Below are 16,280 nucleotides of genomic sequence, written 5' to 3'. Positions count from 1 at the left end.
AAATTACATTGAAATTCATGTTCACCAGCATGCATATTAGTCAAAGCCTACACACTTAAGAGTATCAAATTTTTATTCTGCCCTTGAAAAGCAGAGTCTGGCCATTTTATTGAACTATTCATTTCTGAAGCATAATAGAATTAAAATTAAAGGAAGATGATGTCAGGAAAAGAGTATCAAGAGGAAGATACTCAAAGTCAATATTCTCAAAGAAAATACTCAAAACTCTTCTTTCCTAGGAATAAAACCTGAGGTTTATATTCTACAGCTAATTACAAAGACATTTATAATGTCACACAAAATTGACAAAGAAATAGAATGCCAATAGTAAGTCCATCCAGAAGAGCCCAGCAGGAGTCAAAAGTCAAGAAGGAAAAAGAAAGATACATTAGGAATGGAACAAAAAATTAAGCAAAAGCCCAAATAAATTCTAAACAGAAAGAACATTTGGAAATTGAGTGATGACAGTCAGATGTCAGATTCTCAGGTGAGCATCTGTAATGCAGTCACTTACTGGTTTAAGGTCCCTGTGAGCGTAGCCCTGGCTGTGCACGTAAGCAACTGCAGACACTATCTGACGGAAGACAACGCGGGTCTCCTCCTCTGACAGGCGATCGTGGGAAATTATATAGTCAAACAGCTCTCCTCCAGGGCAATACTGCAAGAGCAGCAGAGTCATATAAATATCATTATTACTTGCAAAAATCAGAGGAATTTAAAATAAAAAATCATACTTAACTCAGAGATGTTGTTAATTCGATTTCTAAGCAAAGGAATGAACTAATTTAGGTATGTTCAAAAATACACTCTCAGTATTCTAGCTTTTGGAATACTTTTGGTCTTGAGCTATTTTTTTAAATTAACTTATTTATTATTTTTTAGTTGCACTGGGTCTTTGTTGCTTCACGTGAGTTCTCTCCAGGAACAAATTCTAACCTATTCTGTCCACTAGAACAAATTCTAACCTATTCTGTCCACTAAAGCACACCATCACATGAGGAGGGTATTACAAAGGATATATTTACAATGTGTCTCCAATTTATTATACATGTCTACTTGGTCTAAATTGTTACAGTTAGAACTTAAACAGGTAAGCCACTTAGCATTGAATCTTGCAAGTGAAATGAATTTAATACCTCTCTCACATAACTATCATATAATGAAAGAGAATGGCCTGAATAAACATTTGTGTCCCCAAAAAATTCCTATGTGGAAACTCTAAGCCCTGAAGATGGTGATTTTAGAAGGTGGAACCTTTAGGAGGTGATTAGGACATGAGGGCGGAGTCCTCGTGAATGAAATCAGTGCTCTCATAAAAGAGGCTCCAGAGAGATCCCTAGCCTTTTCTATCATGTAAGCACAAAGCAATAAGGTACCAGCTATGAACCAGAAAGAGGACCCTCACCCGACCATGCTGGTGCCTTGATCTTGGGATTCCCAGCCTCCAGAACTGTGAGAAATAAATTGCTGTTGTTCATAAGCTACTCAGTCTGTGATACTTATTACAGCAGCCCAAACAGACTAAGACAGTGACAAATAACTTAAGGTCTCTGCAACGTACTACTGACCTCAAGAACCATGAATATTTTGTTGGCTGTCTCTATCACATGGTAGAGTTGACATATATGCTGATGTCTCAGGTTCTTCAAGGCATCAATTTCTGTTTTGACCCGAGGCAAATCACTCTGCGACAAAACATTTTATTAAATGAGCAATAAACTTATTTGGAAAATATTCCAAGCCCCAATATCAACAACTCTAATACTAAGTAGCAAAAGCAGTCAATGGCCTCAAAACAATTTGCTCAATAATACAAAAATAGAGAAAAAAACTTATTTCTGCGTACATTTTCAAAAGGCCCTGAGGGTTTTACAAAAGAAAAGTTCAATCTGAGGCAAGAGTACAACATCCTCAAAAAATAAAATAATCTCACTCCCTTTAGAAAGTTAGCATTCCAAACAAGGAAAATGACAGGAACACTATCCAGCGTGCATGTCTAGGCTACCACTTCAGTCTCTGCATTAAGAAGCATGATGAAACCTATGGCTGATCCATGTTAATGTTTGATAGAAACCAATGCAATACTGTAAAGCAATTATCCTTCAATCAAAAATAAATGTTTTAAAAAAGAAGCCTGCTGAGCTAAAAATTGGTGAATGTAGATAAAAGGTATTCACTATTTCAGTCTTTCAACTTTTCAAGGAGCTTGAAATTTTTCAAAATAAGAAGTTGGCTGGGAGGAGGATAACCAAGTTGAAAAAGTTTTTAAGTTCATAGTAAAGATAAAAATCCAGATATCCATGTAGTAAACAAGTAATATTTTATTATAAAAAGGGACTCAGTCTAATGATCAGTGGTTTAAGATCCAATTAACTTAGGGCCATGCAACCTGATATTAGATCTTAACCCAGAAGTTGTAACTTTAACTATTCTGATATGATGATCTTTTTTTTCTTCTTTTTTGGGGGGATGTGGGAATCTGATGACTAAAACCCTATAAGTAATCAAAATATTTTTAAAGTCCAAGAAATAATTAAAATAAGCATAATAACAATAGGAAATACAAAAACCAGTTTAGAATTAATGAATTAATATCATCATAATGATGCTTTAGAATAAGTTTTGAGTACTAGTATGTTACATCTTATAATAACAATTCACATTTTATCTGCTATTAAGGTATTTGCTGGGTCAAGTAAATAAGGTACACTAAAGTTATAACAGAAGTTTAAATTGCTTAAGGGAATTAAATTAATCCATTTTGTAACCAATGTTTAAATGATCAGGAAAAATTATTCTTAATATCTTTTTATTAGTTTAATAAACATAATATTGAGCACTGAAAACAAAAATACTGAAGGAGAGCTGAATTATCAGTTGACAGGTTATTTAAAATAATTCTGATATAGATCACTTCGTGATTTTGGCATATATTTCAGAAGGAGTTCAGAGAATTGAGTGATACTACTATAACACAACATTCTCTTCAACTTCTTTATATACGTTAATCAGCACTTACATCCTTAAAAATAAAATAACAAGTCATATTAAACTCTGCCAGGCTCCTCTATCCATGGAATTTTTCAGGCAAGAGTACTGGAGTGGGTTGCCATTTCCTTCTCCAGGGGATCTTCCCAACCCAGGGATTGAACTTGCATCTCCTGGCTCTCCTGCAGATAAAGAATCTGCCTGCCAATATTCTTTATCTGAGATTTTCTTTATCTCAGTGGAGCCACCAGGGAAGCCCTTTTCAAACCACAGATTTATTCATAACTGGCTGTGGAAATGTTATTTTAATAAAAGAGCAATAATTAGAACATTAGAGAAACTTCAGGTTGTAATTCACAAAACTGATCTATAAATATTTTTAAAATAATGTTAAACTTACCCCTAGCGCATTTTTATCCATGATTTTTATAGCTACCATTTCTCCAGTGAGGATATGGCAGGCAAGTTTGACCTTTGCAAAGCCACCTAAGTATAGGAAAATGTATTATGAAGAGATAAGCACACTAACTTAAATATCATCAGCAGAGCAAACTGAGAACTCAAGCACAAATACCTTTCCAAGTACTTTATAAAGCTCTTGAGCTATATTTTCCTGAAATTTGTGATCCTTTTTTTCATATTGCTTCCAAAGCATTAGCCATAATCCTAACCTCTCCTTATCCAATGACTGGCTAAAGATTCCCTTTTGCCATTATAGGATATCTTCAATTTTGCAATTAGGAAGTAGAAATTTGTTTTATAATTAACGGTGCAATTAAACCTTTTAATTCACATTGTCAAAAGACAATATAAAGTTACAGAGACAAAAGACAAATAATATGAAACTTCCATTCAGTTTTAAAACTGAAAAAATAAGCAATTATGTTTCAAAATTGGCTTAAAAGCTGGGTAAATATCTACATTCAGGTATCTGAAAGAAACAAACTTAGTACCTCTAAAAAGAAGTTCCCAAAAGTCCCTCCCATGGTATTCTCCATCTCAGTAAATGGCAAACTCATCTTCCCAGATCATGTCAAAAGCCTGGAGGCCATCTCTAGCCCTTCCCTTTTGTCTCACACCCCATACCCAACCCATCAACATAGCCCATTGGCTCTGTCTTCAAAAATTTTATCAATGTTTATCTTGGGGGAAAGGAGACAGGCACTGAATGGAAACGTTTTATGTCCTGATCTGAACATATGGGCATATGTGAGCCAAAACGCCACCAAATGTATTACACTTTGCTTATTTTACTATGTATTATGCCGCAATAAACTATATTTATATATACATATATGTGTGCCTGTATACAGAAGCCCACCGTCTTGTATACACAGAATCCCACTACCTTCAGTTCTATCACCATCCATGTCACCATCATCTCCAGTACCACTCACATAAAGTACTGCAGTGACTTCCTAACATCTGTCTGCTTCTGCCTTTGCCCTCTCCCAGCCATTGTTTTCACAATCAAGTAGCCAGAGTGACCCTTAAAAGCAAAAGGTCAGATCACTCCTTGGCTCAAAACTCTCGAGTGACTTTTATCCTTAATAAAATGAACTATATGACCTTTCCTACAACTCACCTCTCTCTTGCTCCATTTTTTTCTTACTAAAATAAGTTCAAAAAATTTTAAACTATATAAGTTAGGCTAAAAAGCTCATGGTTTGGCAGAAACCAACCCAATATTGTAAAGCAATTATCCTTCAACTAAAACTAAGTAAATTTTTTTTTTCATTTTTAGAGTCTTCACTGATTTTTTTATAATATTGCTTCTGTTTTTTTTTTTTATTGAAGGATAATTGTTTTACAGAATTTTGTTGTTTGCTGGAGAGGGTGTGGAGAAAAAGAAACACTCCTGCACTGTTGGTGGGAATGTAAATTGATACAGCCACTATAGAAGATGGTATGGAGATTCCTTAAAAATAAGTAAATTCTAAAAAAAGTAAAAATAGCTCATGGCTGCCCCCATTTCACTCTACTGTCAAATGGATGACCTATTCTCTTCAGGAAAAAATTAATTACCTGTCCCAATAGTTTCATATAATTCATAGTATTTGAGAAGTTCATCATAATCTTTCATAGTCCTTCTGGAAGTTTACTCAAAACTATAAAAAGAACCTGTAAGACAAAAACAGTACACAATCAAAAAGGAAACTACGAAGAGATTATCTCCTTCGCTCTTTTAACTACAAATATAAATAAGTCTCAGGCATATAAATCATATTGAGAAAACTGATTAGCCATAGGAAAAAACAAAACAAGATTCCTCTCACTCCATACATAAAAATCAATTCCAGATCAAATAAAGAAAATATGAAAGGTAAATCTTTGAAAACTTTTAATAGAATACTGTTATTTCAGGATAGAAAAGGGTCCTTTAAATAGACAAAGAAACCATTAATCATAAAAATAATCAGACTGAGATGTTCTCATCAAAACTTGAACAACGTTTCTCACAGGGCCTGTCCATAACCATGTAAGGAATGTTTCTATGTGAAGCAGTTAAAATTATTCTCTTTTAACATTAATCTTTATTTATTTATTTGGCTGCTCTGGGTCTTAGTTGCTTGCAGGATTTTAAGTTGTTGCAGCATGCCAGTTCTTAGTTGCAGCATGTGGGATCTAGTTTCCTGACCAGGGATCAAACCCAGGTCCCCTGCATTGGTAGCAAAGTCTTAACCACTGGACCACCGGCAAAGTTCCTGAAGCAGTTAAAATGATAATGTTCCTTTATTTGACAGACTGCTGTTTTCTCACCAATGACACCCTTAGCGCTACCTCATTGCTCCCACTTCTTCCTCAGATAGACAAAAGCTGAAATGCTCCTGCTCTTTGATAGAATCCATTCCAAAAGTGGTCCTCATTTCCCCAGCACAAGCCCGAACCATATAAGCCTCTTTCAATTCACTCTTATTGAGATGCCCAAGATCCTAGGGAGCAGGGTTCCTCTTGCTGCAGCAAGCTAAAGACACCTAATGTTTTTAAATTACAGATGTGTTCCTAATGGTTTGTGGTTCATAAAGTTAGTTAGTTAAGTCACTCAGTCGTGTCCAACTCTTTGCGACCCTGTGGACTGGAGTGGGTTGCCATTTCCTTCTCCAGGGGATCTTCCCGACCCAGGGATCAAACCCAGGTCTCCCGCATTGCAGGCAGACACTTCAACCTCTGAGCCACCAGGGAAGCCTACTTCTATCCATTTCCCTTGTTTTCTACAGAACTGGTCTAATTGTAAAACAGTATCATACTTAAGAAACCCTCCAACCAGCCACCGTTCGCCATCTTCCAATGGATACCGTGGCCATGCAGTATCACATAGGAAGACCATGTGTGTCTTCTTTAAGCCCTGGGGATCAAATCTATCCCAGTTTTTCAGGATACAGTTCAAAGGGGTGAGGCTGGAATTGTTAGCTCCCATCTTGTCCTGAAGAATCCCGGACAAGCCCCCAAGATCAAAGGTTGTTGCTGAACCATGCAAAGACGCCGGGATTCTTGGCCTCCGGAGGAGAAGAATTCAATCCGGGGCCAGAGACGAGGCTTGATCACTCAGAGCTTTTGTATAATAAAATTTTGTTAAAGTATAAAGGAGATAGAGAAAGCTTCTGACATAGACATCAGAAGGGGGTAGAAAAAGTACCATGAGTCATTTTACTTGGAGATAAAAGGTAGGTTATTTAGCAAGTAAAAAGCCTTCAAAAATTTGGTCAGTGAAATGAACCCTAGAGCAGAAGTTTTCGAGGGAAAAATATCAAAACTCAAGAAAACAATCAGCTTAAAAAATGGTTTTAGTAGCAATGTCAAAATTGAAATAGCAAGAAAGATAAAGATAATGGAAAAAAGACCAAGATCCAATAAACAATATTAGTCATTTTCTAGGAAGAACTGGAGAAAGCAATGGCACCCCACTCCAGTACTCTTGCCTGGAAAATCCCACGGACGGAGGAGCCTGGTGGGCTGCAGTCCATGGAGTCACTAAGAGTCGGACACAACTGAGCAACTTCACTTTCACTTTTCACTTTCTTGCACTGGAGAAGGAAATGGCAACCCACTCCAGTATTCTTGCCTGGAGAATCCCAGGGACGGGGGAGCCTGGTGGGCTGCCGTCTATGGGGTCACAGAGTCAGACATGACTGAAGTAACTTAGCAGCAGCAGCAGGAAGAACTGGCTATAGGACCAACTTACTAAGCAGCTGAATCTAGCTGAATCTGCACGAATAGCGTAGGCAAACAAAAGAAGGAAAGTCAGGTCCTGACGCTAATAGAAAGCTGGTGACATAAAATGAAATATTTCTGCTTCCATTTGAGTGGTAAAAGTTGTTCTAGGCAAGGAGACAGTACAGAGGACATATTTATTCTTCCTGGGCACCTGAGATACAGGATGAGAAATATCCTTAACAGCAGTACTAATTTAGAAACCTTTTAAACAGCATTTGTCACTGGAGCAAATTGGGAATAAAGTGGAACCACACCCCCAAAGACAGGAATTACAGGACCAAGAATTTTTTAAACAGGTAAAAACAGCAGTAAAATATAGAGGTCAATACAAGGCTAAGAAATCTTTGGGATCCTAATGAGGGAGAAGAGAGTGAGCAGGATATTGGAAATGGAGGGATGTCAGGCTATAAATCTGTTCAGAAAGTTGTCTGATATAAAAGTAGGCTAACACATTCCTTAGAGAGCAGAGCCCCAACTAATGCAATATTGGGGTATTCAGAACACAGGGATTAAAGAGGAAACACAAACAGACATTATGAAGCTTAAAAACCATGAAATGGAAAAAGTTCCCCAGTGGCCTAGTGATAAGGATTCCAGCCTTTCACTGCTGTGGTCCAGGTTCAGTCTCTGATGGGCAACTGAGGTCCTGCAAGCCGCGTGGCCCAGCCAAAAAACAGACTAACAAAAGACCATGAGATGAAAGACAAAGGAAAAGAAACAGGTCTTAGGAAATATAAGACTCTAATTGCCACCATGCACATGCCTAAATTCCATACCAAAGACTGGGCTATTTTAAATTGCCACACTCAGAAAAAGAAAGCAATTGGTATGATGTTGGAATTGATTTTCCCAGATAAGGGATATAAGAGCATCTTAATCAATGTCTTGACGGATTTTTCCCAAATGAGTTTTGAACTTTCAGGCTATGGCCTCCAGTCAACTAGCAGAGATCAACCTGTATCAGTGTAAGACTGAATCACATACCTCCCCTTTTTTTCTTCCTTCCATTTTCTTATCTACTCCCTTCCCTCTGATCATACCATGTCTTCAGAGAAGTAAAACTGATGTGGGCCTAAATTATATCTATTTAATCCAGGTAACATTATTTTTGCTACTGTATAAGAAAACTAGTGTTTATACTGCAAACTGCTATAATGATAGCAGATTTTACTTGGCTTGTGGAAGTACAATTGGTTCTAAATACTGTTAAGTCTCCTCTCTGTTTATCCTCTAGAGTCTGGAAATATAGAATAAGGACATGCGACTGGAGTTATCCAGCTGCTGCTAAAGATTAGTTAAATGTGGAAGGGAACCTCCCATCTGTGGATAAAGAAGAAGGAAACTAGACCTCAATCAGACACCTGATTGTCCTTCTGAATGTGACTAAATAGAACTGGGGCTGTATCAAATTGTGGTCCTGAACTTTTCTGAGGAAACAAGAAATTGCCTAGATAGTGGGAGGAAGTTTATCAGCAAATTTCATAGGATAGCAACAAATTGGGGGCATTTTCTTACCAACATAGTCTTCTTTGGGCTATGCTATTTCCTGCTGTGTAGTACATTTACGTTATCTAGTGACCTTGGTAAGACATTGATGCTGACGATATTTCAAATGAGAAGCAGAATACAGAATGTCTTACAATGTGACCTTCTAATACATTTAATTAACATCCAGTTCTGCTCCTTTGTAGAGGCTTCTGGGAGTACCAACAGAGAGACGTTCATTCCCAAAGGCAGTAAGAGATTGATCTGATCATCTCCTTAGTCCACAGTAGATATAATGAAAGGCTATATCCACTGGTGAGACAAGCCCATGAAGGTGCAGTGAGGGCGTTTCTGATTTATCCCACACAGCACAGAAATAGAAACCAAGATATGAACAAAAAAGTGAGGAACACTAATCTCTAAGCAAAACTCCAAGCACCTGTGATGCTGCCCTACCTTCCCCCTCTCCCTTTCCATTACCAGAGAGAAGCAGCAATGGTGAAGCTCAATAGTGACTCATCCTAGGAATGAGAGAGGCCGCATCACTCCCCTGGGGCGCCCTCCGTTGGAAGTCTCCCTTTCCCTCCTGGTCTTTCGGTGCGGGCCACTTCTTTTACTGCTATAGCATTCGGTGTATACTCCCTTTTTAGTGTAAGTCTCTTAAGCCACTACTTGGAGAAGGTGAAGGAAGAGGAAGCCTTTGGACTCTGAAAGAGGGGTGATAAGACATAACACGTTTCCTTTTTCACTGAACTGCCCCCAAGAAATTGAGTTGTACGAACAGAAACAATTGAAATCCTTCTTTGAATGTCTTTCTCGGAGACCGTCAAGCTCGTGCAAACGCGGAATGGGAATTCACATTTATCCCAGCCTCCTAGGGGGCAAGCGCTTCCACTGCACACCTCATCGATAACCCGGAGGCGGGTACGATCACTCTCCCCACTTACAGCGGAGAAAAACGGGGGTCGGAAAGGCTAATTATCTCATGCACGGAACCGAACTCGTAAGGCGGGGCCTCCAGGAAGTTCCTCAAAACGCCAGTGAGCCAGCAGCACACTGGGCTCAAGCCGCTGTCCCCCGCGCTGCGCACTGCCGAGACCTCGGCCCTCACCCACGCGGGACAGACTGACCTGAGGGCGGAGGGCTGGGAGGGACTGAACCAGGCAGAAAGACAGACGCACTGGACTGCAATCCCGAAGAAAGCGACGAGTGCAGAAAGTTCCCAGGAAACTTTGGGATGGTCAGGTTCTGGCCGCTTCCGCCCGCCAAGGCAATCAAACCTCGCGCGCCGGAAGGGGCGGGGGTGCGGCGGGGGCGGGGCTCATCGGGGAGGGTGCGGTCCGTGCGAGGAGGGGGTGGCGCCGCTCGCCGGCCGAGAGGGGACTTCAAGTCTCGGTAGTCAATCTGGAGTGTGACTCGGGGCACGGGAAGATTTGCCTGGTGGCGTGGACGTACAGAGTTTCCACATACTTCTTAAGTTCTCTTCCTAAAATTAATCTGCAGAGACGTCACTAGTAGTGAAGGTTCTCATTTTCGTCCTCCTCTTGCCTTATGGCCCTTCTGTCATCCAGCGGAAAAACAAGTATACCTCTGCCCTCTCCACATCTAAAACTGTGTTGTCCGGAGGAATGAAATCCCCAGGAGCCATTAGATAACTCAAGGTACCAGAAACACCAACCTAGCATCACTGTAAAGTCCCTCTAATACGTTTTACCGTTTGGTCGTTATTTATGTGACTTTCACCCGATGTATGAATTACAATTGTAATGATAACTCGATCCTGACGTAAAAAAAATTATAGCAAGAGGAAAGAAAAAGTATTAAGTATAAATTTATACACGTATTTTTAGGGCCTTCCCTGGTGGCTCAGACAGTAAAGAATCCGTCTGCAATGCGGGAGATCCCTGGGTTGGAAAGATCCCCTGGAAGAGGGTATGGCAACCCACTCCAGTATTCTTGCTTGCCAAATCCCATGGACAGAGGAGCCTGGTGGGCTGCAGTCCACAGGGTCACAAAGACTCGGACACGGAGCGACTAACAGCACAGCATATTACAGTAAAAGATTTTCAAGCAAAAAAAAAAATACACTAAGATAACATGTGTGGAATTGAAATATGAGTTAAAGGGAAAAGAGGGGAAATAAGTTAAAAAAGAAATCACATTTTATTTTTTTAATAATAGTAGGTATCAAATCATCTGGTATTTCTAATCTTGGATATCTTCAAAGGAGTTATTGCTTCACTTTCTGAGGTTTACAGTGAACAGCTGTTCTAAAATACATAAATACAATTAATCCAAAAATTAAAATTTTTGTGGACTATGCAAAATCATGAGGAGAGCATGAGCTTTTCGGTGTTTGCAGCCTCGCCCCAGCATTATGACAATACAGTTGAAACCTAAAGGGCTAGGTTTTAAAGATGACACAGCTCTAAAAAGTTTGGAAGCCTTGTAAAGGCAGCTTTACGCAACTTTCGCCAGGAGTTAGGGTTAGCAAGATCGCAGCGATTTAGCGCTGCTAAGAAGGTACAGACGGTCCTGGTCATCCAGCCAAGAGCCAGAACAGACGTTTCTATGGTCCAGTAAACACAGAGCAATGGCAACCCACTCCAGTACTCTTGCCTGGAAAATCCATGGACGGAGGAGCCTGGTAGGCTGCAGTCCATGGGGTCGAGAAGAGTCGGACACGGCTGAGCGACTTCACTTTCACTTTCATGCATTGGAGAAGGAAATAGCAACCCACTCCAGTGTTCTTGCCTGGAGAATCCCAGGGACGGGGCAGCCTGGTGGGCTGCTGTCTATGGGGTCGCACAGAGTCGGACGCGACTGAAGCGACTTAGCAGCAGCAAACAGAGCGGTTCCTCGCTTCCCCCACCTGCGCATGAGCAGTAGTCGCAGACTCGGAAAGATGGCAGAAGAGGAGCTAAGAGAGAAGATCCCTTTGGTTCTAGAAAACCTCCTGAAAACGTGGAAGTTTTATCAGGTCCTGAGAGTCATCCAGGCAAAGCTTTTGCAAAAGAAGGAACAGAGGAATGGGAAAGAGGTCAAGTTTTAGCGACTAAAATGGTTCCTCCATGATTCCTGGCCGAAACTGTGTCACAGGGTGCACCGACCACAGACAACTTAAAGTGAAACCTCTTGGCTTGAAAGTGCCACGTAAACATTCTTTGGCCTTTGTTGTAGTCATCTAGAGGATTAATGGGGTGAGTTTACTGGTGGAGTGGACCATTGCAAGACAGCCTGAATGAGATTTTCAGTGATGTCTTTGTGAAAGTAACCCCTCAAACCATAAAAACTCTTCCTATTGTGGAACCTCATGTGACCTGCTGCTGCTGCTAAGTCGCTTCAGTAGTGTCCGACTCCTAGCGACCCCATGGACTGCAGCCTACCAGGCTCCTCCGTCCATGGCAAGAGTACTGGAGTGAGTTGCCATTGCCATGTAACCTGGGGATTTCCAAATCTGAAGTCTGTTCAGAAACTCATCTATGGAAGTGAACGCATCAGTCAACTGAACCAGCAGCTGAACTAAACCCAGAATATCTGAAAGCACAGTGCATTTGGAAGCATGTGTTTTTGTTTTCTGAAATTGTTACCCAATATCTTCAGAGTTTATTTTCTCCTCTATCTTCAGAAACTGGAGGGGGAAAGTTCAGGGAAAAGATGGTGATATTGGCACCCCAGTTCCAAGGAAAAATTCCTGTGTGTTTTCTGAGTTGGTCACTTTCCACCTCTGAGACCAGCCAAAGATTCATGCCATGGAGGAGGGATCCTTTGTCACATCTTCTATCCTGGGGTTAATGAATGAATACCTAAGCATGAATACAAGACAGCAGTGGACCAACCCCAGGGGGCGTACTTGAACCTTTTAAGAATGCCATGGTAGATTACTGAGTCCCTGTGCCATCTATGACTCAGGGAAATGCCTACCGTTTAGTTCTGCTGGGCTTCAAGATGGAATTTTCTGGTTTTCCTGATGGTTTCTTAAAACCCAAGTCAGGAAAGAGTGAGTCATTTTCTTGGTTTGGCATGGATGAAATTAGCACCATTTCGTCTTTCAGGCCCCAGTCAAGCAGCACAATTGGACCCTTTCCTTATATATTCTAGAATCCATGAGTATTGCCCTCCACCCTGCAGGTAGACCAACACTCGTGGAGATGTTAGACCTAAAAAGAGGGTCTGATCGTGCTTGTGTTTGTCACTGGTGTCCATCCCTAAATGGGCCTTGCCTCTGCTCCTGTCACGCAGTTGCTTCCACTTGCCATCTGAGTAGGTGGCGAGGCTGTGCCAGGCCAAGCTTAAGAGCTAAAAACATGCTTAACTACTGTGTCCCCTGGTCCTTGAAGATTAGCTCTGCTGCAGTTTGGGTTCATGGAGCGCTCAAATGTGTTAGTCATAAGTCATACTGCTAGCTACCTGACAGGTCAATAAGTAGAGAGATGAGTCGTTGGGACAAGGAATGGGGACTTTATTTAGAAAGCCAATAAACCAAGAAGATGGTGAGCTTGTACCCAAAAAAAACTGTCTTGCCTGAGTTAGAATTCAGGTTTCTTTTATACTGATAGGCAAGGGAGTAAAGTCAAGTATTTTGGGGTTCCCTTCAGCCTCCAGAGGGGCTGTGTTAGTTGCTCACAGGTGGGCCTGGTCAGCAAACAAAGATTTCTTAGCTTAATGCTCATTACCTGGGAGCAGATTCCCAGACATGGGCCATTATGTGTAATTTAAGTTTATAGGCAACATCCCTTTAGTGATGAACTTACAATAGAATACAAAATGTTCTTCCCTGTTACACACATAGCTGTGAGATTGAGTTGGAGGTAGTAACAGTGCTTTAAAATGTGTCCGATTATGAGGTAATTATGTTGGTTGCCCCAAGAGTTAACCTGCCAGGATTACATGTTATAGATGTTACTCTTATACTGTGAAGCATTGTGAAATCAGATTACTTTAAAAATGATGTATCAAAAAGTCATGGGGAAAGAGCAGTTGCGAGTGTGGAAGTCCAGGGTTTATATCCTGGATCTTATACTAAATATGAGAATGTTCCCATTCTTACCTGTAAAATGGGGTTAATATAGTCTAGCCTGTGTCATATGGTTACGAGTACTAAGGGAAATAACCATTTTTAACTTAAAATTCTATATAAGTAAAGGAGGTTATAATTAAAAGTATGGTGTGAGAAATTAGATATCTACTTAAAAGTTTTTCAAAATTATGTTGAGTGTGCATATTCAAAAGCATTTGAGTGTTGCTGAATTAAGGAGAGTAATTATGCTGCAAGAGGAAAGGGTTCAGTGCAGGGATGCAGGGCCTGAGCTGTGGGACCTGGCCTGAAAGAAGTGCCTGCCCCTCTGTCAACCTGTTTCCTCAAGTGGACAGTAAGAGATTGGATATGATTTTCTGCTCCCTGTTTCTTGAGCCACTAAATGGGTGGGTCAGGCTGTTTGGAGTATAACATCTCTACCAATAATAACACCATTAGCAGCAATAATAAAACCCTCTACAATTTTTTGAATGATTAATATGCATTTATATGCATCATCTCTATAACCAAGTGTCTGTCCCTCCCACATAGGGTAATTCAAGCTGTTCATTCTATAATCAGTCACCAGAGTCTACCCTATGCGTCACCCTGTACAGGGCAATGCCTGAGGAAAGAAGAAAAGAGAGATGGCTTCTGCACAAGGAAGCTCAAACACAGAATTGCCAGATCCATAGAACAACCAACTCTATCTAACAAAGGACCAGACAGAAACACTATTAATACAAGTGCACTCGTTCATGCTGGTTCAAACTCAAAATGGGGAGCAATTATTTCTAACCAAGGGACTGAAATATTTTGTACTGGAGTTAGGCCTTGGGGGAAAAAATAGACAATTTTGACGAGGGAAGAACATTCCCCACATGGGGAATTCTGTGTGCAGAAGCACAGAGGCAAGAAAACAGAAGTCTCCTGGGAGAAAGTTATGTTGGATGGAGTACAGGAAACGGGTGTGGCAGGAGAGGAAGAGCCAGTAATCAGGGAACTCTTGGTGACGGGCCAGCCTTGTGTGCTATGCTTGAGTAGGGAGGGGTGCTAACCAGGAAAGAGAGCTGAGCAGTTGTGCATTTCAGAGAAAGCCCAGGCAACCACTCTGCCCACATAAGAGTATCCGTAAGGCATGGCAAGAGCTGTGCTTCCCTGGTGGTGGAATGAAATGTTTGAATGTCAGCACCATTTGTAGCTGAGTCATCAGTGGGGACGGGAAGCAAAGATCCATTCATTACAGTGCTGTTTCTCTCCTGAAGTGGTTGAGGTTAGCACACCTCAGGCTACAAATCATGCCTTGATTCTTATATCCAATCCAAGAGAAAATGGGAAACCACACAAAATTCAGTTTGGGGCCATCGTTCTGCTGGAAGAGGAGGTAGCTCCCAAAAACCTATTAAAAATTCAGGAATTTGAATGTGAAAACTACTTCGGGAGTTTGTTAAATTTCCTAATTTTGATAAATTGTAGGTGTGTACGAGAATGTCTTTGTTCATAGGAAAGCATGGTGGGAAGATGATAGTGGTGATAGGACAAAATGTAGAATTAGTGAATCTGGGGAAAGGGTATATGGGAATTCCTTGCTCTGTTCTATTCTTGCAACTTTCTAATAACTTTGAAATTATTTCAAAATTAAAAGTAACCCCAGCTCTTTCCGCCATCTTTCCGTGCCACCATAATTGTGCGCATGAATGTCCTGGCTGATGCTCTCAAGAGTATCAACAATGCCGAAAAGAGAGGCAAACGCCAGGTCCTTATTAGGCCGTGCTCCAAAGTCATCGTCAGGTTTCTAACAGTGATGATGAAGCATGGTTACGTTGGCGAATTTTAAATCATTGATGATCACAGGGCTGGGAAAATTGTTGTAAACCTCACAGGCAAGCTAAATAAGTGTGGAGTGATCAGCCCCAGATTTGATGTACAACTCAAAGATCTAGAAAAATGGCAGAATAACCTGCTCCCATCCCGTCAGTTTGGTTTCATTGTACTGACAACCTCAGCTGGCATCATGGACCATGAAGAAGCAAGACGAAAACATACAAGAGGGAAAATCCTTGGATTCTTTTTCTAGGGATGTAATACATACAAATAAAATGCCTCAGAGGACTCTGGTGCTTCTTAAGTCATTTTGAATTTTGTACAGCACAGTAGCAAGAGTGTCTTTGGGAGTATACAGCCTTTGTGTTAACTGGTGAATGCCGTTTCCTTGAAGTACAAGAAAGTTTTGACTTGGTGTAACTTTCACCATCACCCTTGCGGCTCACCGGAGGAAGGTGTATCTGGCCCTGGATGGTTGACTCTGGTTTGGGGTCCAGATGGTGAAGCTGCCTCTTCTGGAGTCTTAAATTAACCCTTGAATGAGTGGTGCCTTTCCTATTTTTAGCTTAATAGAATACACATTTCATACCCTAAAAATACAGGTTACAGTTGATTATGTAAGTACTCATAAGGAAACAGATAATTAGAGCTCTACGGCTCACTAAGACTCAAAGTAAATTTGGATGGCATATCAGGGACACGCCAGCAGTATGTATTTATAAAATGTCACTCTTTTTAAAAAACCAGTACT

General features: G+C 40.7%; 1 protein-coding gene and 2 pseudogenes across 1 annotated transcript in view; 2 read left to right on the top strand and 1 right to left on the bottom strand.

The window, feature by feature from the left end:
- Nucleotides 1–5,071, bottom strand: part of MELK (maternal embryonic leucine zipper kinase) — a 66,133-nt gene extending 61,062 nt beyond the window's left edge. Inside the window, exons 1-4 of the mRNA XM_052645114.1 lie at nucleotides 5,014–5,071; nucleotides 3,389–3,474; nucleotides 1,569–1,685; nucleotides 515–658 (exon numbers count right to left, since the gene is read on the bottom strand). Coding sequence (XP_052501074.1) covers nucleotides 515–658; nucleotides 1,569–1,685; nucleotides 3,389–3,474; nucleotides 5,014–5,071 — 405 coding nt within the window. The remainder of the gene's footprint in view (nucleotides 1–514; nucleotides 659–1,568; nucleotides 1,686–3,388; nucleotides 3,475–5,013) is intronic.
- A 6,522-nt stretch (nucleotides 5,072–11,593) lies between these two features.
- Nucleotides 11,594–12,214, top strand: LOC128052066 (60S ribosomal protein L7-like 1; annotated as a pseudogene).
- A 3,151-nt stretch (nucleotides 12,215–15,365) lies between these two features.
- Nucleotides 15,366–15,823, top strand: LOC128052567 (40S ribosomal protein S15a-like; annotated as a pseudogene).
- Nucleotides 15,824–16,280: the final 457 nt, after the last annotated feature.

The sequence above is a fragment of the Budorcas taxicolor genome, chromosome 8 (genome assembly GCF_023091745.1).
Source record: "Budorcas taxicolor isolate Tak-1 chromosome 8, Takin1.1, whole genome shotgun sequence".
Classification (NCBI taxonomy): Eukaryota; Metazoa; Chordata; class Mammalia; order Artiodactyla; family Bovidae; genus Budorcas; species Budorcas taxicolor.
The sequence above is the reverse complement of the archived record's forward strand: the minus strand, read 5'-3'. Positions and strand labels throughout refer to the sequence as shown.